This window comes from Miniopterus schreibersii (genome assembly GCF_964146895.1).
Source record: "Miniopterus schreibersii genome assembly, chromosome: 8".
NCBI classification, from domain to species: domain Eukaryota; kingdom Metazoa; phylum Chordata; class Mammalia; order Chiroptera; family Miniopteridae; genus Miniopterus; species Miniopterus schreibersii.
Genome location: NC_138109.1, coordinates 47232178 through 47259032, shown reverse-complemented (window position 1 = coordinate 47259032; position 26855 = coordinate 47232178). Strand labels below are relative to the sequence as shown.

General features: G+C 40.4%; 1 protein-coding gene across 1 annotated transcript; it reads right to left on the bottom strand.

Annotated features, from left to right (window-relative positions):
- Nucleotides 1-921: 921 nt before the first annotated feature.
- LHX8 (LIM homeobox 8) lies at nucleotides 922-25519 on the bottom strand. The gene is made up of 9 exons (XM_081144839.1): nucleotides 25466-25519; nucleotides 23746-23832; nucleotides 23192-23353; nucleotides 19334-19455; nucleotides 16972-17192; nucleotides 16343-16446; nucleotides 11219-11314; nucleotides 5517-5700; nucleotides 922-1651 (listed from the first exon to the last, which is right to left on the bottom strand). The coding sequence occupies exons 2-9, from the start codon at nucleotides 23818-23820 to the stop codon at nucleotides 1575-1577; spliced, it is 1041 nt and encodes a 346-aa protein (XP_081000965.1). The 5' UTR covers nucleotides 23821-23832; nucleotides 25466-25519; the 3' UTR covers nucleotides 922-1574.
- Nucleotides 25520-26855: the final 1336 nt, after the last annotated feature.

Here is a 26855-nt window from a genome sequence, read left to right as displayed (position 1 = left end):
GCCCCAGGAGATTAGCTTCAATTCCACAAGATTAGGTACAGTGACTATTGACTATGCTCTTTGTTTCTGGCCAAATGGATTCTAACTGGGGTAGCAGGTTTAAAAAAACACCCAACACTTTTTTCTTCCTTTTTACCTTAGTGAAATGTAGTCTTGTTGCTCTGGTTTGAGGCAGATAGTAAGTTACTTACCTCCACATGATTGCTTTCTGGTTGCGTTTATGATCACCAGAATAGAATTACAAATAGTCCGCTATTACTTCCAGTCCTCAGCCAGATGTAAATCTGCTAAGTTAAACAAAGACTTAAAAACTTAAGATTCTTAAGATTTTTTTCTCATTACCTTTTGATTTGTCCTGGCTGGTCTATGAAAGGCAGGAAGTGGATACTGATTAAGTTCTTTAAATCCAAAAATGAGTGAAGGTGGCACTACTTACTTTTGTAATTCCGAGACAAGAGTCCACTGCTACTTAGGATAAAGTCCTGAAGTTCAGATTTCAGCTCTCAAAATCACAATCCCTAAAGAGTGTTCACCGAGAGAAAAACTAGTCTCTGCTCCAGAAACGCTGTTCAGAAACTCCAGACTTCTAAGTGTCCTTCTTTACCCCTGAAGGAAAACATTCTTATGGCCCATTTCTCATTTCTGACTTGGGATATCCCAAAAGGTCGTTTTGAAAAGCTCTCTGCCTTTTCTTTCACACTAATTTTATTAGCGAGTCCAAAAGAGATGATTTGCCAAATTAGATGTTTTCATGTGTTCTTTTGTTGAGTAAGTGCAACCATCAACAAATAAGTTTCCTATTAAAATATACTCACAACACAGCTCAAAACAAAATGAACTTTTAAAGTACGTGTTGTTATATCTGAAAGACATTAAAGTCAACTTACTGTGGAAAACACACACACAAAGAACAAATTGGTTGGGACTTTCACAATAATGGAAAATGTTTAATAAACTTAGAATGGTGGGCTCATTAAACTATAGTGTTATTTACAGCCATAATTCATCAACCACAAACACAAGAATGTGTCTGCATGGCATGCTACAACAGAAGCTTTATTCAGTTCATTCAGAAAACGGTGGCAAAATAAATCTCAGTTGCAAATTCACAGATACAAGCCTCAAAGTATAAAGTTGTATGTAACAAAAAAAAATACAGGTAATATTTATAACAATAACTTACAGATACGAACTAATGATAAACTACAATTTCACAAAGGATTGTAAACATTTTGCACAGTTGTCAGTCCTTTCTTTTAGGCAAAGTGCTCTTTTGATGACAAATAAATTAACAGATACACACTAGAGTGAACTATTTCCAGACAATACAAAAAAAAAAAAAAGTTTTGATTTGTTTTCTTCTTGTAAACATAAGTTTTACCAAAAAAAAAGAAAAGAAAAAACAATGAAAGTGTCTTGCAGGCCAACTGTAGATACATACCTGGGCAGCAAAGTGATGTTGGAAATGCTTTGGGTGTTAAATAAAAAATTAACATTAATCTTTTCAATGGTATTTTATACATAATAAATGACAAGTTTATATCCTTAATCATTTCTATCCCTGAAAAAAGAAACTAGGTATGACTTATTGGCAGTTGTGTCATTGAATGGGGTAACAAGGGCTGGAGTCCAAGAGTTGTTGGCGAATGAGCTACAAAATAGAAAGAAATTTGTGGATCAGTTTTGTAGGGGGAATAAAACTGATTTAAAAACAAACAAAAACAATCCAAATCAATGTGCTTTCATTACTCATTGTAGCCAAGGGCACCAAGCCACACTCATTCCACTAACCCCAGCAGAAGCATTAACTTATTCAGCATGGTGAGTATATTATTAAGTGAGAATCTAGGAATGGTTCACCCCCAGATCTTTATTTGGAGCCACAACCTTTTGCCACTTTAATGTCCTCCATCCATACCCCATTCACTGCACTTTACCCAGCAGCTAGAGAGACACATGAGCTTGTCTGCAGAGATGTCTCTAGCTTTCATGTGAAGGTGTCTGTGTACAGGATGACCCCCCAAACTCTCATTAATGAATGTTTAACTGCCTCTTCCCTAAATATACATCAGAACACACTTGACTCAGGCAACACAACAGTCTTTCATGTGAACACACCCAATTTTAATGCGAGTGCAAGTAAATGATTACAATGATACAGGCTCTGATTTTTTTATTTAGCCGAAACTTAAAATGAAGATTCCACTCTCAGCAAGAGCTATGTTGTTTTAAACACAACCTCCCTCTGAAAGCAACTGGGAAAGCTAGATTAATTTTTTTAAAATGTGTCTGAAGGCTTATGAAAGAGACCAAGGCAGTCAAGTCCCAGAAGAGGAGAGGAATAAAATGAGGCTACTTTTCCGCCCAAGTTAGTGACAATTTTAAAATAAATGTCTGAAAGGCTGAGAAGTTTAGCAGAGTATTCAGGAATTAGACTTAGGCTGGGTGGTGGAAAACAAATATGAAAGATCAGGGACCACTGAAGAGAAGCCCTCCTTAAAAACAGCAGAAACAAAACAAAACACAGGCTTTGTTTGGGATCTCAACAGGCTAAATCCAAGTTGTGGTGACCCAGAAATACACCACCCCTCCTGAGGACTGAAGCTTGATTGGATTAAGTTGATCTTCCCCTAGCCTAACTCCCTGCCAAAGGCAAAACTAAATCCTCTCTGGTGGAAGATATTAGCTAGAGCCTCAAGTTATTTCTAGTTTTTCATACCCAACATCTGAAGTTCAATAAAAAAAATTGCAAGGCAAATAAGACAACATAGCTTGGCTGAAAACAAAGAGGAAAAAACAAAAACAATAGAACAGACCCACAAAAATCCAGATATTGGAGTTATCAGACATGTACATTTTTTTATAACTATAAATTAATATAACAATACTTCTGGTAAGGAACAAAATGAGAAGATAGATTATTTCAGCATAGAAGTGGAAATTGGATAAAAGAATGAAACGGAAATTCTAAAACTGAAGTTATAGTAACTAAAATTAAGAATGCAATGGATGAGTTTTACATCATATGAGAGATAGAGAGTGAATTAGTGGACTGGAAGATAGGTTAGAAGGAAATATCTAGACTGAAGCCTGAAAGGTCAAAAAGTCTGGAAAATATAAATTTTTTTCATAAGGGCAGGAACAATATTTTAGGAGACAACAGCTGAGACTTTTTCATAATGAAAGGCCTCAGACTCCATATTTGAGAAGCATATCTAGGCATGTTATAATAAAAGTGAAAACCAAACACACAGAGAAACGCTGAGGAAAAAAGACATTTACTTTCAAAGAAGTGAGAATAAGACCAACAGCTGACTTCAGCAATAAGTGGTATCAGGTTAATTATCCATATTCTAAACAACAGAAACAATGGACACCAGAAAACAATGTTATCATATCATCAAACTGCTGAAATAAGGCAGCTATCAGCCTAGATTTCCATACGCAGAGGAAATATCAGTTACAACTTCATCAAAACAAATACTTATGAATAAACCTAACAAAAGATGTACTAGATTATTAAACAGTAAAGGTAAAGAGAGCATTTGAAGATGACCTAAATAAATGGACAGGCTAAGTTCATGATGTGAAAGACAATATAACCAAGATGGTTGTTTCCTACAATGGACTGTATCAAAATCTCCATTGTTTTCCTTTTTTGGGGGTAGAAATTGATAAGCTAGTAAAATTTGTGGAAATGCAAAGGGTCAAGAACATGGAACACAAACTTGAATAACAATGAATTAGGAAGACTTGTGCTACTGGATATCAAGAATTATAGGTCTAGCACAATTAAAGCAATTTGGTATGAATATAAAAATAAATACACCAGTAGAACTGACACATATATTACATGGACCCTTGATTTATATCAACGTGGTGCTATGAAGCAGCTGGGAAATTAGTTATTTTCATCAATATTACAATAAGCTTTGCTCCCTATCTCACACCACATACAAAATTCAATTCCAGATGAACTGTAAATCTAAATGTCAAAGACGAAGTTTCTAGAAGATAATGTTGGAGGCGTACCATCATTATCGTTGGGTAAGAACAAGTTCTTGAACCAGTCACAAAAGGAGCAAGCACTCCCCATGAAGGAAAAAAAATGACGAAATGAACTACATTAAAATTAGGAACTGGTGCTCAACAGAGCATACCCTTAACAGAGTAGAAAAAGGCAAGCCACTGAACAGGAAGAGGTATTTGCAACACATATCACCATCAAAAACCACCACACCTTTGTATGCAGAATATGGCAGGAACGAAAGCAAATCCAGAAGAAAAAAGACAAGCCGATAGATCAACAGGCAAAGGATATAAACAGGCTCTTCACAGAAAAAGAAATACAGATGCCCAATGGAAAAAATGCTCAATCTCATCAGTCACTGAGGGAAGAGCAAATTAAAATACAGAGATAGCACTAGACAACCGCCAAACGGGCTAACATGAAGAAGTCAGACCATACCAAGGATCAGCGAGGGTGTGGAGCACCTTGAACTCTCTCATACGCTACTGGCCCAAATACAAACTGCTTCAGCCACTATGGGAAACTGTTAGGCAGAATCAACTAAATTTGAATATATGTGTAGCTTACGACCCTATGTTCCATCCCCAGGTACATACCAAATACAAGTGTGAATTAACGTGCACCAAGAGGCATGTGCAATAGGTCCACAGCAGCATATTCAGAAAAGCCCAAAGTGGAAACAGGACAAACGTCTACCAACCATAGAGCGGATGAACTGTGGTATGTTCCTACCGTAGAATCACACGTAACAATGAAACCAAACAAATCACTGGTTCTCGCAACAATACAGATAAATCTCATAAACAGCAGAGTTGAAAGAAGTGCGACACACAAGAATACATTCTGTATGGTTCGATTTATATAAAGCTCATGAAAGGGCAAAACGAAAACATGATGTTAGAAGTCAAGGCAATGCTGCTTTGGAGGAAAAGCATCTGATCGGGAGGGGACATAAGAGAGGCTTTGGGGGTATTAATTATGTCCCACTACGTCGTCTGGGTAGTATTTACATGGATATGCCCATTTTATGAATTTATCAGGTTGTGTAGTTACTATGCGTGCGCTTTTCTACAAGTATGTTTTATTTCAATAAAAAAGTTTCTTTAACAAAACTAAGTAAACTCCAATCTAAAAATCTGAGTGTGAATACCTTCTCTGACCATAGGAAAATAAATTATTTAAATATTTATCAGGTGAAAAAACCAAACAAAAAATTCTTCCCTAAGAAGAAATCAAGCACTAAGAGCCATTATCCATATTGGCATTTTAGCTGTAGGGTGAGTGTTAAACTTGTCCCTTAAAATACAGGCACAGGAATAAGAATGTTGGGGTAGTTGTGTCCCCTCTGTGCCCGCCGCCCCCCACAATATTTTTCAACCATGACTGAGGTAATATTTCAAAATGTGAATGTCATCAGTAATCTAATATTAGAAGTTGTCAGCTAGTGACTGTTTGAGAGACAGCTGTCAAATGTTCGGATACCTACCATCCATGTAACTATGCAGCGCGGTTAGCATTGTCCCATCTTGGGGCACGTAGGCGGAATAAGCCATTTCTTCCAGCATGGGAGGGGACAGCCTGGAGGGCGGGACCGATGTGACCGGGGCAGAGGAGGAGTGGTTGGGACTGACGTGCTTCTTGTGGCGCGCTCTGCAGTTCTGAAACCACACCTGGGGGAGAGAAGCAATGTAGTTATGTCGTATATCAGTTTCTGATGAAGTCACAACTCAGGTTGGAAAGGGATGCCACCTCAGCGACTCTCCCATACGAGCACAGTATAAATCTAAAGGCGTTCTTGAAAAGTTCCGTAGACAGAAGAAGAACGTTTTTGCACAGATATCAATGGTCATTTTCTTCATTCAGATGACAACTATTGGAAGATTTACTTAAGAGCCAATTCTATACTAAATCAGCATCTTCCAAAATAAAAAGGCTCAAGAATTCCAGAAAAAGTTTCCTTGGTTTTACTACTGGCATTTGGGACAAAAAGGAAAACAGAAAAAGCCTTTTAATCAGAACTTCAAAATATATATATGTAGATATACTATTAAATGTATTCTTAGACACCTGCTGAACTTACTTCAAATCTTGTTTTCAAATGGCTAAAATCCCTACTTAGAACTTAAAGCTTTCTACAGCCCTTTGATTCAGTTATTCCAGGCACATTTTAACGTGCTGGCTTCAATTTTTCCTGGTGAATAGATAGGCTATTTCCTTAGAAGCATGTTAAGGCCAGACTTAAAATAAGGAAAAAACTAAGAATACTTAAGTAGAATAAAATACAAACATATCCACTGGTGAAACAGTTCACAAAATGTAAAAAGCTGCCCTGTCAGTGTAGCTCAGCAGTTGAGCATCAACCTAGGATCCAGGAGATCCCTGTTTGATTCCTGGTCAGGGCACATGCCCGGGTTGCGGGCTCGATCCCCAGTTGGGGGCGTGCAGGAGGCAGCCGATCAATGACTCTCCCATCATTGATGTTTCTCTCTCTTTCTTCCTCTCTCTGAAAGCAATGAGATATATGTATGTATGTATGTATGTATGTATGTATGTATGTATGTATTTAAAGAAAAAAATGTAAAGAGCTAACCACCCTCTTGCCCACTCTTTCCTAGAAATAAAGGAAGCAAGTTCAGGGCAAGCAGGGTTTTCTATCCAGATCAGGTAAGGTTAGACTGCCCAGAATGCTTCCAGCAATAAACCTACCTGTGTCTGAACTCCCTGTCATTAGCTAAAACTTTACTACAGTGTTACTCTATTAAAATATTATAGCATTTATGTGCCATAGCACCAAACAATTCTGTCATTAGGGGAAAGAAAAGTGGAAGAGTGAGAACTTTAAGGAACCTAAGAAAATCTGGGGTCTGGGGCAAAGGCCAGGGGAAGGTTGAGGCATACATTCCTGCCCAGGGCTGGCAAAGGGAATGGAGGCTAAGCAATGCTGAAAAGAAGGAGGGAGGCTACAAAAAGATTTATATGAAAAAGTTGGCCTGATTTCTAAGACACCCTGCCTTGGGACTCAAAGATAGAAGGCTGGCAAAGTATAAACTCAAAGGTTAAAACTAAAAAAATAAACATTAATATGTAATGGGGTATGCACCCCTGAGCAGGTGGCCGAGAGGGAGCACCTGAGGAATATTTCAGGAACAAGGCTTAGATGTGTGTCAAAGAAAAGGAGTGGGAAGTCACAGCCTTCCCCCCATCTTCTGGAGTGTTAGTCAGTCTCTTAGATACCTATAGAGACCATACCCAAAGTCTCTAGTCACAGTTCTCTCCTCAGGCTCCTTAACAATAAGTGCCACTTCTGTCACCCACACAGCCAAGAAGACTCACACATTCTCCCGCCTGTAAACAGGAGCTGCTTCCACCTGCCTTTTCCTGAACAGTACCCAGAAGACTTTCACCCAGAGCACTACGTGTAAGCTAATACACACGGTATTGGGGTTCCCAGAGTTTCTTCAAAGTATCTTACGTCTCCAATGATTAAATTTTGGATGAAACCTTCTCAGATGTTTAAAAAAAGATGTCCCAGACTTTGGAAATAAATATGAAGAAGGCATGACAAACAGCAGAATAACCACCATAATGCTTATTCAAATAGCTCCTCAGAGAGATCTACAGGTAATCAGCAGAGAGAGTTTTGTGAACACGACACTTTGTAATTCGCACACCAAAATATAGCTGAGGATAGCAGACTTCAGAAAATAACTTCTGACATGGGGGCTACCCAGCTTCAGAATTCAAATACAAGTTCTTCTGATTCTCCTCACTGACTTAAAATTTCCTCCTTCTGCTGTGCAAACCCCTAACAAGAGTTAACATTTCTTCTGAGGTATTGCTTTACTTTTGTTGTTGTTGTTGTTCTGTATTGTAAACTACATAAGCTAGAAGCAGGCCCTGCAGACATTCTACAAAAGACTAATGCATAAAAGGAATCTCTTGGAAAGTCCAAAAAGCCAAATATAAAAATTTAGCGTGTGAAAAATATTGAATTTTAAATTATTGGGAAAGCATGGCATAATACTGAATTAAGAAAGCTGGGTAATAATTTGGGGGGGAAATAGAAAAATCCCTACCTTACATGCAATCAAAATTCAATTCCAGATAAAGTATAGGTGTAAATAATTGGAACAATAATGTTTAAGGAAACAAAAGCCAATATTGATATACTCTCTCGGTGGGAAGACATAAAAAAGGCCAAAGCTATGAGAAAAAAAATATTGAGAGGTTTGAATATATAAAAATATAAAAAGTTCTATGTGGGGGAAAAATAAAAATAGAATTGATGATTGGGGTGGTAAACACACAATACAATGCACAGATGATGTATTGTAGAATTGTACACCAAAAATCTATATGATTTTATTAACCTATATCACCCCAATAAATTTAACTTAAAAAAGAAAATTGATGAAATGTGAAAGTTTAACATGATAAATAGAAATCAGTAAAAGTAAGATGGAGAGAAAAGAAACAACCCAATAGAAAAGTGGGCTAAAAAACAACTTTTAAATTACAAAATAAACAAACATATTAAAGTTCACTGATAATGAATGAAATACAAATAAAAACAATGAGACTTTCTGATGATCAAATTGGAAAAGATGTTAAAGAAGGACAGTAATCAGGATTCTTATGGTTGGGGAAGAGTAACTTTCATAAGTAGCTCCTGGCAGAAAAAAATTGGTATGAACTTCCTGGAAGGTGATTTTTGTGCTACCAGGTAAAGGCCCTAAAAATGTTTTATCTTTTGACTCAACAATCCCATTTCCATACATTTATTCTATTAAAACTACTGAACAATTGTGCAAAGTACGTATACAATGTTGTTCACTCAAGCATTTATATGATAATAAAAAATTGGAAATGAACTAAATAAACTATTCTATGCTCAATATATGCAGCAACAAAAATGATGTAGCTATTGATATGAAAAGGTATTCCCAGTATAGTAACTGAAAGAAATAGCACTGCTTTGTCATTTATCTATAAGGTACACAACTCATAATTCACCTATGTGAAAGGGTATGTGAACAGTGACTACATCTGTGTGAAAGGGTATGTGAACGGTGACTATATCTAGAGAGTTAAAAATAAAATCATCCATCTTTATTCTACGATTTTAACACAATGACAGTCTGCTCTGTTACTAATGTCTCTATAAGTAGACTTTAACTGGTAAAGGTGAGACTGTCTCTGTGTATCAGACCACTGTTTCTATCAAATCTTTGCATATAACCTAGCTGCATATTAGAATCAAGGTCTAATAATTAAAACTCAAACTTTTCTAAAGTGTGTCCCATGCTAGGAAGTAGGCTGGGCAAACAGATCATGAGTACTATTTGAGATCACAGCAATTAATTCTTCAAAAATAATACAAAGGACTATATATTTAAATTGTACACACACTTATGTGTATGTATGCTAGTACTCCTTCCTTTGCTACCTTATCAAAAATATTTAAATTCAACCTTCACATAGTAAAAGCCACCATCCAACAATATACTCTCTAAGTTCTAGTGTATGGAATCAAGTTAGTTTGCTTATAATACTAGTGACTGAAATACCTGGAAATTACACGAGGGATGTCTTTCTGAGGTCCTTACTTCTTCAAATAATTAGAAAAGGTATCAGAAAACCCTCCATTTTCCCTTGCTTCCCACTTCAAAATAATCTAAAACATAGTAGTCACGAGTCTGACAGCTGCTGCAGAACATACAGTGTCTGCTTAGAAGGAACCCTCAGCCCACTGTGTCTGAACGACCTCGACGGAGGAAGCGTCGCTTGCAGGCCCAGGAAGCTCACTGCTCCAGTGGTAGCCCATGCCGTTTGTGTAGGCTGTCCTTCTGAGAAAGTTCTACATCATGAGTGAAATCTACCTTTCCTGCATTTCCTTACAGAGACCTGATTCTGCCTACATTGTATCTTTAAACGTTTTGAACTTTGAATGTTATTTAAAATTATTTGCCATTTCCCTGATCTTGTATAAGAACTTGACACAGTTGACCACCTCCATCTTGAGCCCACCACACCCACCCCTTTGGCCTCCAATGATGCTTCTACCCCAGACTCATTCATTCGTTCTGGTTGTTTCTATGTTTCACTCAAACAGGACCTCTTACCTTGCTCTCTCCCTAAACTCCATTCGTCACTTTTTACTGTCTATAATCTCTTTCCAAAGGATCTTTACCCAACTTCATAGTATTAGATCTTTTTTCTTGAGTTCTGCACATCCTTGAAAATACATGTCTACATGCCCAATGGCTCCATCATTGCAGAATTAGCAGAGCGACAAAGGAATTCATCTCCCTCTGAACTACCAAACCAGCTTTCTTTTGACCTGAATATTCCTGTTAATAGCACCATTCCCATGAATACTTTGACTTGAAATTTTAGAATATTTTTTTGACTTCTCTCTGCTTTCCAATGAGTGTCTGGTTCTTTTCTTGTGTCTCTAATATCTAGCACCTGCCATCAGTGGACAGGCAATAAAACATTTCTCAGTAAAATCTAGGCCACTACACCAGTTAGGTTTCCTTTTAAAAAATTACTACTTTCCTGTACATCCCACCTACTCTATCTCTATCTAGCCTCTCATAACTCTAATTCATCCCATGTACTGTCACCAACCTTTTCTTCCTAAAATCACACATCTTGGCTTTCTCCTGTGCAGGAAAGAACGCACAATAACAGGCCTCTCCAAGCTCAGCTCCAACAATTTCTTCCCCTACAACTTGCAAACAGAAATCTTACATTCTGATAAACTTGCTCTAACTCACCCTTCCCTAGCTTTGTTCACATCACTCCCTCTACCTGGAGCTTTAACAAAGGTCATCAACAGCCCCATCACATATACACACTTGCTTACATACACAATCATAGAAAAGTAGAAAAATCACTGACCTCAGGACCAGATCTAGCTTGAAACCAAAGTTGTCTTATTTTTAGCCTGAGGATCTTAGGGTTGCAATGAGCACTGAATTATGTGACTTGTACAAGGAGTCATTTAACAAATGGTAGCCCAGCCCAAGCAGGCTAATTATCAGGTTTCAAACAAAATGATTTAGAGTATGAAGTGACCTAAAACAAGAAGCTAATGCTTTGGCAAGTCTTCACAAAACAACACACGCTCATCAAGACCTACAATAGAAACTTTAGTATCTCTTGAGTAACGTTTAAAACAATCACCTGTATCACACGTCTGCTCAAGCCTGTCCTTTCTGCCAGTTTCTGGAGGGTCTGTGCATCTGGGTTGTTGTCCTGAGCAAATTGTGCCTGCATAACCTGTTGTTTAAAAAGACATAAGAAGTAGCTAAAAACAATCATAATCAATCTTCCACATTTTGATGACGGGAGAGAAGACATGCATAAGAAAATGGGATACTTACAGTTTTTCACTTGAAAACAAGGAAGTATGAATAAATGAAACGAATGCACACTTTGTAAATTTACGCACAAGTTGCTATGTTAAGATCTTTAAAATATCAATTTCAAAGTAAAAATTTGTCTCTCAACTATGCTGCTAAAAATAAGCTCACTTTTCCTTTCCTTCCATTCTTACAACCCACAAATAAAATACATAAATAGTGTTGTCTAGTTAGTCTTTTTTCCATTCTGTTACAAAGCGTTGGCATTAGAGCCCTGGCCGGATGGCTCGGTTGGTTGGCGTGTTACCCAGTCCACCAAAACGCTGCAGGTTCAATTCCCGTCAGGGCACTTACCTAGGTTGCGGGTTTGATCTTGAGTCAGGGAGCAAATGGGAGGCAACTGACTGATGTTTCTCTCACATTGATGCTTCTGTCTCTCTCTCCCTCCCTTCCTCTCTCTCTAAAATCAATAAACATATCCTCAAGTGAGGATTAAAAAAAAAGCGTTAGCATTAGAAAACTTAAAAATACAAAAACCATATCACAATCTCCAAACTCTCCTGAGCTAAACAGGTTCAAGGCCCCTACTGCAATTTTTATTAGTCTGCAAATAGTACACAGCACAACAAATACATTCCGCTTCATTGTAACCACTCCATCACTAATTGTTTTGAGCACTTGCTCTATGCAAAGGAATATCTGGGGTCTTAAAAGGGACACCATCAGCTCACTGAATAAGAATTTCCTGGGATCTAAACATCTACGTATTGAAAAAGGCCCCAGGTGATTCTGAGGTGAACCTCTGGACTGGAACCACCGCGCTAAGTGCTGAGAGATAGCGGCGCCCGAGAAAACCGTCCCTGCTCTCAACTTCCCAGGACAGAGATGCAGACATGCCAATAACTACCAACAATACCTGGCTAAGAGAGGGGTGTGGAAAGCATTTAAAATCTTGCTTCCTGAAGTACGTCATCACAGTTTGGCCCAAATAAAATCTTATAAAAGTTGGGGGGGGGGGAGGCGTGGAGAGGGAAGGAGTACCAGAGTAAAAGCTAAGGGCTTTTGGATCCTTTCAGAAAAGGTTAACCATGGGAAGCAAGTGGGATACACGTATTTTATTAGTTAAAAGTTGATCAATTGAGGGAAGTATTATAAAACATAAAGAGTTATAGAGAGGGAGTCTGGCATCCAATATGACTGGGCTTGTCCATGGGCGTGGGACAGGGGTGGGGTGACCAACCTAGCTGAAGACCTAAGCTCTGCTGGCCTGGACACCGTCTGCAGCAGGCAGTGTGAATTACCTTCTCCACTGTGACCCTCATATAATATTCACTGTCTTTGGCCACCGCCCTTCTCACAGGACAGCCCTTGGCAAGCCTAGCTCTCCCTCGCAGGAGGTGAGATTTCAGGGGTCAAAGGGACTGTCATTCTCCACATCCCCCTTCCTGTCCATAGTGCTCGTGCTTAAGAGTTTGTGACAGGATGGACCTCGACAATGGGAGGAAAATCTGAACACAGTGTGGTGAAAAAGAGCAGTGCTGTTCTGGGAAACCCTATGAGGTTTACAAATGATATAATTTTATGTTAAGTTCTCTCCGATTAGTGACTCTTCTAGAATAAGGTACCCCTGGCTTCCTATCCAACTCTGTCCACATACTCACTGGAAACAGCACATGTATTTTTGCTTTAAAAATGGGTAGAATCAGACAGAAAGTTTATAGTCTCACTCAGTTCACTTCATTCTTCCTTTTCTATCTCAAATGTGTTATTTCATATGCAAATACAGTTGTGTTTATAGGAGGCTGGACGTGTAAATCATGAAGAGCAAATTAATTGTCTTTGTTTTTTAATTTTGAAGGAGAAAAGCATTTGCTTTCAGAATTGATCGTTTATAGAACAGAAACAGCATGCTTTTCACAAATTTGTTTCAAATTCACAAGTTTAATAATGGAACCAAATTACATGAAATAAAGCAATTTCTCATCAAGGAACAAGGCAAAACTTAAATCAACACTGACGGTTTAGGACTGGATTATGCTAACGAAAAAGGGAGTTGTACTTATCACTGTTTGGTCTCAGGGAAAAAAACCACACAGACCTTTTCATTTTGACTTAGTTTTATTATTTTCCAGTCACTAATGATGCCAAAACCCACCCTACCCCTTTTCTGAGCTTTTCTTAACATGGTCAAGGAGTAAGCCTGTAGAGACACTGATTTTAAAGCCAGAAATTCTACCAGAAATGTCAGGATTCTGCACAGTAGCAGCTGACCAACTCGATCTCAAAGTAGATTCAAGTAAGTACTAACCTTAACACATTTAACATTAATCATCACTGGGCAAGTGCATCCAACTGCAATAAGCAAACCATGATATTGGCTGACATCTCTTAAATATCGTTTCTACAAATAAGACAATATTTGAGATATTTATGTCAACACAAAACAGTATTTTATTTTGTAAAGGTGAAACAAATTTTTCTTCTTATAAGTTTCTAAAGAACTTTGGAAAATTATCGTGCTTATTCCTCCCATTTTAACCCTACTCTGTTTAAAGTAGGCACTTCATGAGTAGTCTTGACCTTCTGATCACCTATCATACTTTATTATTTTACTGAAAGGCAGGACGATTTGACGATGAGGGTACATCGCCTGACTTATTAGAGGTTCTGACAAAATATAATAATTCAAGTTTTTAAAAAATCTACAGCCATCCCAGATTCCTAAATTATAAAGAACCACTTGAGGACAAGGATTGTGTCTCGTTTGTTTCAGTCATCCCTGACATAGATAAACACTAATAAATATTGAATAAATGAGAACTTGCTTTGAAAGCATATCATTTCTGCTTTCATTTTTCAAAACTTATGATTCTGATACAAATTTTTTTTTAAACCATGGATTCACAGCACTTTTTTTTTAAAAATGTACTCACAAAGGATATGTTTATTGAATTTTTTTAGAGGGAGGAAGGCAGGGAAAGAGAGAGAGAAACATCGATCTTTTGCCTCTTGTATGCACCCTGACCAGGGATTGAACCTGCAACCTAGGTATGTGTCCTGACCAGGATTCAAAACCATAACCTTCCTGGTGTACAGGACAATGCTCCAACCAACTGAGCCACCTGGGCAGGGCCACAGCACATTTTCATATAATAATGCATGGTTAGTTTATGCACATTTGCAATTAAAACTCTAAGGCTATCTAGAAGATTCAGAATCTTACTCTTTTGTTCTAGCTGCTGCTGCTATTAAGTGGAGTTTTGTTAGGCACAGACTCAGGTCTCCTTGGAGGCCAAGCAAAATGAAAAGACCAGAGGTTTGGGAGCAGGGTCCAAATCTCTTCTCTGCCATTCCCTTGGCAATCTGCCCTGAGGAAAGTTTCTGCACCTATTGAATGAGGCTACCTACATCAAGAATTGTTGTAAGAGTTAAGGGAGATAACGTAGAGAAAATGTCCTTTATAGGACTTGTCACAAAATCCTCCACAAATATTATTCCCTTTTTATTTAATTAGTATTTATATTCCTATGAGATTGTCTATATACCCAAAGTGGTTTCAAATCATCACAATTATAATCTTCATAATAAATTTTTATATCACAATAGAGTTATCAGCTTTATAATTAAAACTATAGCCAGCCCTTACAGCAATGGCCAACTTTAAAAACAGGATATAGCTTCAGTAGAGATTCTATTTTCTTGCACACCTTTATTTATTCTTGCATGCCTCTATTTATTCTTGCACACCTTTTAGCTACTAGGTATTCTGCTGCCAAGTCTCCCACAGGTACTCATGTCTCCTAATTTAGGGCTTTTGGGGATCTTCATTGCAACCCAATGAGGTATCCGGAAAGGCAAGGTTCAAACATATTTCTTTCGTTTGTCTTATCTTTCATTTATTCATTATTGACCATGTATTCTATGCCTAAATTAAGAAATCCAAAACAATCATTTGAAAATTTTCCAGCATGGCATTAGGTTGCTTTCTAATACCATTAAGTTGCCTTGGAATATTTGTGTTACATAAGGTTTCTGTCTTAATCATTCTCAAAATAAAATTCCTCTTCTTGAAACACATGCATTCATCTCAAAGACAGGCAAGTCTTAAAACATTATATGTAATTTTTCAAAAATTACTTTCACTTATATGTTAACCTTGTATAAATGTCCTTTAAAGTCTGAGCTAAGATGGATACAATGTATAAAGCACCCAGCAGTACATAGTAGGTGCTCAGTAAATGTTACTTTACCTTAACATGAAAGACTTCAGTCACATTAATGTTATAGAAAATACGATTTTTTTATCTCAAAAAAAATGCCAGAAAGAATCATTATATGTGTAGACTTAAATATAAAGCAGGAGTAATTATTTAATAGTTTTCTTGACAATTTACATAAATCAAACCTATGACAATCATATTTAGGGCAACTAAGCTGAAAATAATCCCTCCCTTTTCTGGGGACATAATCAATCTACTCAGAAAATGTATAATCTTGTCCATGAAAAGACTCATTGTGATTTGTTAAAAAGACTAACAGATTAGTGTCCCATAGACCCACACACATATTGTATGACTCTTTCTGTTGAGTCCCAAAATATTTTGTTTTCTACTGCAATTATATGTAGTAATATAAATGCCTGGGTTAAACTGGTTTTATCAGGAAGTCAGGACAGACCAACATTTTGCTTCCACTTTGATGTCAATGCCACCAGACACCAGGAAAACAAAGCTTGAATGGCTGGTTCGTACATATTATAACCCTGGGAACACTGATAAGTATGTTAGGGCAGAAAGTATATTTCATACATTCACCAAGCTTTTTTTTTTTTCCACACAAAACATAAGCTAACCTTTTTGAAAACATAAACATGATTTTAGACAGCATAAAAGTTTTTTTTGGTAGGGAGGGGCTTCAAAAATCATAAATTCATTGTCATGTCTACCTGGAGCTGATCTGCTGTAAAGCTGGTCCGAGCCCTTTTTGCTGGTTTTGGATGATTAACATCTTGCTCTGTGAGGAGGGCACCTTCCACACTAATCCCATTACCTACATTTAAGAAACACACAGCACACGTTGGTAGTTGGTAATTCAGATGGGTCCACCAGTCATGCAATAATAGGTTTCTTGCATCTCTTGGCTTGGAGTGAAACTGTATACATCTCCTAGGTTGCCAAACCCTTTAATTTTTTAAACACACTAGAAATATACTGTAAAAACAATATTCCATTTGTAGGGTTGAATATTTAGTCACAAATGCAAAAAGTTAGAAGTACACATCTAAAGCTCATTCTTAGGATGGCAAAGACAGGGAAAAAGACTAGTTACAGAAAGCAAAACAGAATCCTAACCTCAAGGCTGTTGACTGAGAATATGGACAATGCTAATACACATGGCACGGCTTTCCCTGCAAATAAACAGATGGAGACCACCACTAACAGTAAAGTGCTTAATAAGTTTTACCACAATTACACTGCACAAAATAAAGCACTAAAATGATCTGAAGGAAAAATTGCTTTTATTCCTGTATGCACTGTTCCAAAAGACTCAAAAGTATTTTAAGTATATATTTACCATTTTCCACTTCTCTTTTTAAATTATCCAGCATGCAGTCATAATGCACTCTGCACAGGACTTTCTCTTCCACCAAAGCAAACTCCTCTCCCGTGGAAAGTTGCCTTTTGCAAGAAAAGCAGGCAAAGCACGCCAAGTGATAGACATTGCCCTTGGCCCTCCGGACCCAGTCAGTAGAATGGATGTGCCTCCCACAACGAGAGCAGCGAGTTCCATACCTTCTACATAAATAGAAGGGTAGGAGGTGAAGATTTTAATGCTTGGTGAGATATTCATCAGTTTGAGATTAAACTAATGCATTATATTACTCATTGGATTAAGCTAAGTATTTAAATCTTTTGAAAATAAAACAGGAATCGATTATTTTTCTAAAAGCCAGTATGGTAAGCAATCAAGATGAAATATGGTCATAATTCAAACCTATTTGTAAAACAAAAACTTCTCATTGTTACTTTAAAGGAAGACCTGATTTTTTCTTTTAAAAAAAAAAAAGAAATATAAAGTTTCAATCTCTCTTGTAACAAATATTGGTGCATTTTAAATTACAACACACACACTCCAGATTGAACCTAAAAGTGCAAATGCATACACCACTGATAAAGATATAAATAATGACTTCTTAAAACCAATTTGAGGCAATCAGAAAATGCTTTAAATACCTTTTTTAAAAAAATTATATTATCAAAGAATGAGGAGAACAGAAATTGTTCACCCTGGGAAGAATTAAAGGAAGAAAAACTCATACATAATTTCCTTTAGTGAATAAATTATTGCACTGCTAACCATAGGAAGATGGGAAATATCACCTAAAACTTTCAGAGACGCATCTGACCATTAAATGCAGGTTAATCTTAACAAAATGCCAGATGTAAATATTTCTCTTTTCTCTCGGTCCAAGTGACTGGATACTCCTTTCACGTCTCCTTTCGCCATCGTAGCCATGGCTTGGCACACCCACATCCAGTTAGGTAAGTATATATGTCTGTATCTAGTCATTAATACAGAGTGTCCCCAAAACTGTATGCACACTTTAACAGCTGATAGCTCAGTTTTGAAAATGAAATGTATTTTAATAAACACTGCCTTTACAATTATTCAAAGTGTGTGTATACATTTTGAGGGGGACACCCTACATATCTTTAGAGGTATCACCATTCTTTAAAAATTAATCTGAAAAATAAAATCCTAAAAATACATTTCAGAATATAATAAAATATGAACTATAAAAAACATCCTGATGAACTAGACCTTCACTAAGCCTCTGAAACCAACTCTTTCAAAAGTCTTTAGATTATCATAAAAAATTAAGATTAGCATATCCTAAGTGAAAGATGAGGCAAATTCTTACTATTTTTTTGAGGAAATGGAAAGTATATCTGATGAGAAATATAAATTTTGGGTAATTATAAAATTCTGTGACTTTATAAAATAAAAGACTCTGGATTTCATAAAGTGCTTTAAACTACCTAGCAATTTATTCAAATCAATCACTCAACTCTCTGAAATCGGTTTTTGAAATTGGGTATAAACAACATAATTAGTATTATAAACTTCATTATGTAGTATTAACTTCCCAATTTCCACAGTGAGCATTCTCATTGTGAAAATTGTGGAAATGCAAATAAAGAGAAAAATCTGGTAAATTTCTAAATCCATGATTTCAATTTCTAGACATCTATCCATTAAGGATTGAATTATATCCTAGAAGAAACTGTCCACTTAAATAATTACAAGGAGATCACACAGAGAAAGTGTTACATTTAATAGCTTTGGTAAATATAATCTCACAAAATCAAGGTCAAAGAAGAGACAAAAGAAACAGGATTTTTAGGCAGAATAATTAGATTTGGTGTATTTCTGATACTGGCATAGTCAATTCTGATTAATTTGGTTTCTCACAATCTCCGAACTGTTGGCATTTTATTGGTGTATAGCTAGGGATCATTCTATAGTAAACAGGTAAAAGCTTACACAAAACCTAGATTCCCCCCCATAATTATTCCATCTTACCACTCCCCCAAACAAGGGGCTTTTTCACAATATGTCATCTTATATTTCATACTTTATACCTATGCACAGCAAAGAAGTTTCCCTGTTTTTAATACCTAAAACTTTCATTTGCCAAAGTGAGAATAATTATTTAAAATTAGTTTTTGTATACTGAATTCCTAAAACATATAAACATAAATATTTTGTTTTAATACAAATTATACCTCAAAATATAAAGCATTTTCATTCTGACATATATAAGAAAAACTGGCCTTCCATAAATAAAACTGGACAAGAAAGCCTACTTACAAAATTCTCTTTGTGTAATAATTTCTTGGAATATCTACTTACTAAAAAAAATTTCACAGTGTACCTGAAATAATCAAGTTTGCAGAAAATGTCTTTGTCTTTAATATAACAGCTGGTGTGCCTTCCTAAGGAGGTTCTGCAGACACTGCAGGAGAGACACCGAACATGCCAGCACAGGTCATTCACCTGTGAAGGAAAAAGGGGCAAGATGACAACTCATTCTAATACTTAAGAGGATACTCATTGGTTTGGGGTATTAGGCAATTTAAAAAGCTGGTCCCTTAATATTTTAACATACACTCAGAATGTTTCCATCTAAAAGGTATCATTTACACAAATATGTGTGTAGATATATTCTCTTAGATCCAACCAAAAAAATCACAACAATATATTCTATATTTTGTCTTTAAAAATGTTTTATTCCTTTGATGACTTCAGGGTGTGTGTGTGTGTGTGTGTGTGTGTGTGTGTGTGTAATGAAACTTCTATGAACACAGGGAAAATTCTTGGATACTTTAAAGTCCTACATACCGGCTTAATTTTTCTTTTACCAAATTCTTCCCAGCATGAAACATGTTAGCTAAACAAGTCAAACCACACACCTTCTCAATCTACTTTTTGGCCAAATTATTATACATTGTGCACTGGTTAAAATGAGAGAGAGAGAGACAGTGAAAAAGAAGTTTTTTAAGATAAATACTTACCCTTGTAAAGAAGTCAGGCAATCCATTTTGCTTACAAAACAGAAATGTTAAGGTAGATTTAAATGTTGATATGGCAGAAGCCCTGGCTCCCTGTTAACATTAAATAATAGAATCAAGGAGTAAAGTATTGCTAACCCTACTTACTGATCTGGCCACTGAAGAAAAAATAAATCTAAATATAAGTGGTTCTGAAAAGGCACCCAAGCATTGTTTGCCATTTATACTTCAAGAAATGAGGCATAAAATGGAGATTTAATCAATCACACCACTTTATATTTTCTAAGTAGGAACATGAAATATTATCAGCTCAGGGAACAAATCATAAGGATCCTCACCTCAAACTATAAGGACAACTTCAGCCTTCAAGAATAAACACGTGTATTGGCTTGAACTTGCCTTAATCCAGTCTCCTAAAGTTTGCTCTTGTTAAATGGACACAAGAACTAGGTTTATGCTTAAGTTTCATGTAAAAGAACAGCAGTGATGCAAAAACAAAAGTTACACCCTACAAGTGGATCTAATATCTAAAACAGGAATTAGGTAACTTGGAAAAATGGGAAATTTGAAATATACCTTTTACTACACTATTTCATAATAAAGATTACATGTCCAAAGGTTCTATCAGATTAACATTACTGTTCATGAAATGTAAAAGGTACTTCGAAGCTGGGAAAAAAAAAAGTTTCACTGGCTTCTAACTACAGTATGTACCTCTTTCCAAAGCATTAATGCGAGTACCATTTTGGTAAAATTTTAAGTTTTAAGTTTTGTTATAAAAGCTGTATGTTCACTATATAAGAAAATACAGAAAACAGCAAAGAAGTAATAAAAAAATATACATTAACAATGGTGAATGCTGTCCTGGAAATAAAGATATCTTTCCCTTCTATTTTTTCCTAAAATGAGCCCAATTAAATTAAAGATGAAGAATATGGGCTTCCTTTTGTATTCCACTGTTTAAGGCCTCCTTCTGCATTTCAATCTTACCCAACTCCTCCCTCTTTTCTTTTAAAGGAAAGGTAGAGTCAGGCTTCAGGGCCGAGTTATGAACACCCTCTAACTCTCTAAAGCCAGACCGAATGCCTGCTTTTCCATCTTTTCTCAAAGTTTACTTTAAACAACAACAACCAACATCTCTTTCACCGCCCCCTCCCCCATGGAGGAAAGTAAGGTGAAGAGAGAAAATTCTGAAGAATATAGACCTTTCCTGATGGCTGATTTTGATCCATTTGTATGTGTATATGTAATATCAAGCCCGGAAACACACTCAAACAACAGGGCACTGAAGTGTTAGATGGGACAGTCGATGCATTTACCTCCTCTTGTACTTTTTAAAAGTTCTAACTCCACTTTACTTGCCTCATGATACAGTGCTTTTCTATCTTAAATAATCTACACCCTCAAATACTCTATGTCCAACAATTATTATTATTATTTTTTTACCAGTGACGTGAATTCAAGCATATCTGGATAAACGGGGGGGGGGGGGGGGGTGTCTCAAAATGAGGAAAAGGGTGAGAATTCAGAGCTTCTATATAATCATACAAGTATTAAACTTGTTAGAGCCAATACACTAATATGTACAAGGAGGCAGAATAGGACCGTACGCAGAAGACTTCATTGGGAGGACTCCAGTCCCATTCCAGAGGAAAGGTTAGGTAACTTAGGTGCTTCACGTAATCCAGATAGATGACACATAAACATATTTTTCACATATAGAAGGTGAACACTAGAAACTACTTTATTTCAGAGGGCATGTTAAGAGTCACTTAATAATAGGCTTTTTCTTTATCTTCTCTGCTATGAAGGGTTAAAGCCTTTCCAGGTCCTTTTAGAAACATTCTTAAACATTTATGCTAATGACTGAGAGGGCTCTTTGAAAATAAGCTGCTTTTGATCCAAAAGATGATTTTGAAAAATCCAAAAAGGACCGGGTCTAGAAACATTGGAAGGAGGAATCTTAAGAACGTGGATTTAAAAAGAAAGCCATGCTCATTTGTCAGCTTTAAGAATTAGCCACCGATAAAAATTAACTGAGTCACTTTTTTAATGTTTCTACCAGAACTTCTTTTGGTGCTTTACCTGGGTTGTATCCACAGGGTATCATTTCTACTTGACAGGTGACGCTGCTTTCATTGAGGCAGAAATGTAAAGAACCCCTCTAACTTGCTTTTGGAACACATACTCCCCATAATTAATTTTCTTTCTTAAAGCTGGGGGTGGCAGGTTTGTGGAGAGGGAATAGAAAGTGAACTGGTTTGCTACTAATTCAGTGTAGGAGAGATCATTAGTTTAAATGGTGGTTTTAAAGAGCGATTGAAGTTGAAAACCCATAGCATTAGGATTAAGACACATGGGACCCTGATCCTGCAGGCAATGACACGAGCAACCGAGGCCTGCCAGAATTTATACTCCAAAACTCCCCCACAACATCTTAAGAGAAGTGAAACAAATTAAGGCAGACAGTCTACTCTCCAACCACCATTTGAAGCACTTCATCTCAGGCTTCTTTCTTTTTTCCCTAACTGTACATCTATTTACATCCCCCCCCCCCCAAAAAAAAAACACCCCACCACAATGGAGATAACATTTAAAAAAAGTATTGGGGGGCCTTTAGGCATTAAATCTTAATGACAGGAGTGAGGTATGAAACGGTTTGTATTTAAATGCTCCTAGGAACTTTTACTTTGGAAAAGCCTCGGGTAACAGTAAACAGAAGACGATGTAGTAAAAACCAAAAATCTGTCCAGAAAAGAGCCTTTCGGGCGCTTTATCGTGGTTCTCACCCAAGGAGACGCCCACTCAAGGGGGAATCCGGCGACATGCGCCGACCTGGAGCTCTCAGCAGCAGGCCGGGTGGGTGCCCGGGGTGAGGGACCCCAAGGCCCGGGGCCCAGGGACCACAGCGGGCAGGCGGCCTTCGTGGGTGCAGGGGCTTCTCCACTCGCGCCCCCCACAGGTCGGGGCTGCCTCGGGCACAGCCCCGCGGCGCCCGAGCTTCTGAACCGAGACGCGTCACGCACGAGCGTCTCGCGGCACCTCGGGGGGTTCTCGGGCTTCTCCCCACGCGCTTGCCCGCGGCACGAACTGCCCGCGGCCGGGCTGCGCGGCGGCGGGAGCCTACGGCCTCCAGCGGGCACGCGAGGGGCGCGGGGACCCCGAGCTTCCCCCCTGTCCCGGCCCCGGCGCGCTCCCCGCCGCCTCGCGCCGCGCCCTACCTTGAGCAGGTACTTGTCCACGATCTCCAGGCCGCAGCTGCTGCACACACACTTGCCGGGGGGACAGGCGGAGCCCGAGGCCATGGACCGGGGCGAGGACGACGGCGACAGCGGGGCCGAGGAGGAGCACGAGTCGTCGTCTCCCGCTCCCTCGGGGCTCACCTGCGGGAAGCCGCGAGGCGCGGGCTCGGGCGGTTCCAGGCCCCTCCGCCCCTCCTCTCATTCCACGGATCCCCGGGGGCTCCCCCGCCGCCTCGCCCCTCCTTTCTCCAGCAGTCCCCCCTCCCCCGTTCCCGCCCAGTTCCTGAGGTCTCACTTCTCCCTCACCCCGAGTCCGGAGTCCAAGCTCCAGCCACCACCCTCTGGGGCTGCGACCCCTGACCTCGAGGACCCGGGGCGCCCGACGGCCCTGCCCAGCGCGCCGCGCCGGCTCGGCGGTGCACCCCGCCCCTCCGCAGGCCCCCCCCATCCACCCGCTCCCCGAGGGCCGGGGGGGCCCGGGAAGGAGCGCGGGACGGCGGCCAGTCTCGCCAGCACCTGTGCCCCCCACTCACCAGTCCCTCTTCCCCGGCGCTCTTCCGAGTCCTCCCGGCCGCCAGGGCTGCGGTCCGCCCGCACTCGTCCGACATGAGCCCCTGGCGCTGCGGGGCGGCAGCGGGAGAAACAGACGGGAAGCTGAGAGCCCGCACCCGCGGCGCGGAGCCTCGGTGCGGGCGCGCGCGGGGCGGGCTAATGAAGGCCCAGCGCGCCGGCCGCGCGGGCAGCCGTCAGGGCTCCCGGCCCCCGCGCGTGGCCACCGGCCGCCCGAGCGCCCAGGGCTCGCGGGGCGCTCTGGGGGCCCGGCTCCCGGCTCTCACCGGAGCTCGCCGGTTCCCCGCCCCCCCGCCGAGGGCAACGCGTTCATAACAATCATCCCCGCACAAAGCGTTTTCCCTCCAGCCGTCAATCACCGCGGCGCTGGGAGCACCGGCTAAATGGGGCGCGGAGGAGAGGCCGGGTGGGAGCGGAGGGCAGGGGCCGAGGAGGGGACGGGGGAAGAAACTTGATTTCTTTAATAACCTCAATTAAAAGAGCAAGACATATTTTTTTGAAGGGGGCTTTTTGAATTGGATAGCCCGAAAGGTGAAGAGGTTTAATAGGATACTTGAAAGCTAATTACGGCGGGATTTAAGAAGCCTGGTGCTCGTTCCGATGACAATTTGAATGAAAATGCTTCAGATTAAACCGAGCCAGCAGCTCTTTCGTAAACTTGCAGCAATTAGAGCCGCGAGTGATTTACACTCGTTTCTTTAAGGTGTAAATTGCCACTTATTGCTCAGTAAGTCAACATTTGAGCTACTAAAGGATTATTTTTAACCAGCGCAAAAAGCGTATCGAATAATGGAAAATATCCAGCTGAATTTAATTTGTGTCATTTAAAAAAAAAAACACTCACCCAACCTCGGTCAAAATGTTTTAAAGCAACAACGCTCATGACTCAAGTGTTTCCAAGCCTTTGCTGGATTTTTTGTTCTTAAACGAAAACGCAGCCTTTCTGGGCGTTTTCTGCCTTTTACGGAAACTCCCGCGTGCCGCCGGGTGCGGTGGTGGAGGGCGAGCTCCGGACACCCGCACCCCTGCTTTTCTGACTCTTCGCGTCCCTCTGACAGCACCAGGCGAGATGCAGTCCCGCCGGCGTCCCCCGGCCCTTTGCGGGGACCCGCGGGAGCGCTCCCCGCGCGGGACGCACGCAGCCGCCCCGGGGCCGCGTCCTCGCCGACACAAAGGGAGTTTCGGCAGAAAAGCCCTGCGTCTGCCGGGTGCTCCCGCCCGCGTCGCCGCGGAGAGGAGTCGGCCGCGCCGGCGCGGGTCCCGCTGAGGCGCCCTCACAGGCTCCCGTTGATTTTCAAACTTAAAACTAAGCACCCACGGGTCCCGCCTCCAGAGCGAGGCGAGAGCTTGTCGGTTCCCCCCGTTTCCTCTACACACAGTGTGACTCGCGTACGCTGAGGTTTGCTTCTTTTGGAAGTTTAAGTAAAATAGCGCTCCTGGCCGCCCCCGGGTCCCCTAGGCCTTTCGGAAGCCGGGCGTCTTTCTGTTTTCGCTGTGGGCTCGCCCGCGAGGATCGCCCCGCAGCCGGAGGCGCGCCCCGGGGCCCGCGAGCGTCCGCGGGTGGCCGGGCGCAAGGGGCTGCGCCTCTGCGGGGTCCCACCCGACAGCCTCTCGGCCCTCCCGTTTCTCTCTCCCCGACCGCCACGACCACCTCGGCAAAGAGAAAAAAAAACCCCGACTCACATGTACCCGAGAGCGCCTTAGGCTCCAGGCTTCGTCTCCCAAATTACAGCCTCCAAATCCATGCCTCAGGTTAAGTGAGCTTGTGGGGAGGGGAGGCAATGATTACTGACTAACGCTACTACGTAACCAAAAAAAAAAAAAAAAAAAAAAAAAAATTGCCAGGTCTGAAGATGAGGCGGTTACAGGTAATTTCTGAACCTCGTTTAGGAGCCCAAACAGCTCGCGTTTCAAGAAAACGGCGATTCAGCGTGTCTGGCCCGGCGTCGGCTCGCTCACCTTCTCAGGGGGAACTGCCAGCTCCGGCACGTCTTTTTCTTCCAGTTTACACACAAACATCTGATCGCTTTTCCAATACATGGCACTGCTAGGGCTGCTTATCTCATACCAACTCCAGAGGGTCAGAGGCTGTCCGTGTCTGCAGATCTCCCCCCTCCCCCGCCCCAATGCACTAATAAAAGCTGACACCGGGAAGAGTAACAATGTTACAAGTAAGTGCTCGTCCAAAGAGGCCGCTGTGGCCGTGACCGTTCTCCGGTGCACTCTCCTTAAGATTTTCCCCCAACTTCGCTGAGGTCTGTCCCTCCAGGAAAAGAAAAGGGGGGAAAAGTTTGTTTTCCAGAGGGTGGAACCTTACATAAAGGGAGGGAAGGGGGTGTGTGGGGGGAAAGTCTTTTCCTGGAGGAATAGCCTCACCTCCTTCAGGAAAACCCGCCTTCTCTACATGTTAAGATCTTTATCAGGACAAGCCAACTTAGTCCAGATTCGTATTAAAGAAAAAAAAAAAAACCACCAACACTGGGAATGGCCCGGTTAACTTTTGACTTAAAAAAAAAAAAAAATCTGCTCTCTGCATTTGCCGCGGCTTTTTAATTCTCGCTTCCCAACCAAAACCTAAACAAAGATTCGGGTTACATCTCTTTCTCCAGCAAGCCGAAGGGGAAGCAGGTCTGGGTGACTTGGAGGTTGTAGTCATTCTCCTGAAATGCGCAGCTCGCGGGTCTGGCGGAGGAACGCCGCCGCTCCCCGGCAGCCTGGGGCTGGCTGATCTAGCGGCAGGCGCTCCCTCCGCGAAAAGTTTTCTCATTGAGATAAAGAAGGCACATCTGAGCAGCACAAAAGCCTATGAGTTGCGACTAGATTTGAAATCAAGGCGACAAGAAAGGCAAAAGTATGTTGCTCATGGTATTGCTCTTCATCTCGTCCTAGACAAAATTTAAGCCCGTAAAGCCGCCAGGTTCTGCCTCAATTTTTGGCTGCGGGTTTGCAGAGGGAGGGGGTGGTGTTCAGAATACCTTAATTTTGATTAGGATTGGAGGGTGTGTTTGTTTAAACAGCTACTTTATAGTATACATTGTACTGTATTACTTAGCATATGAAGGGGAATTTGGTA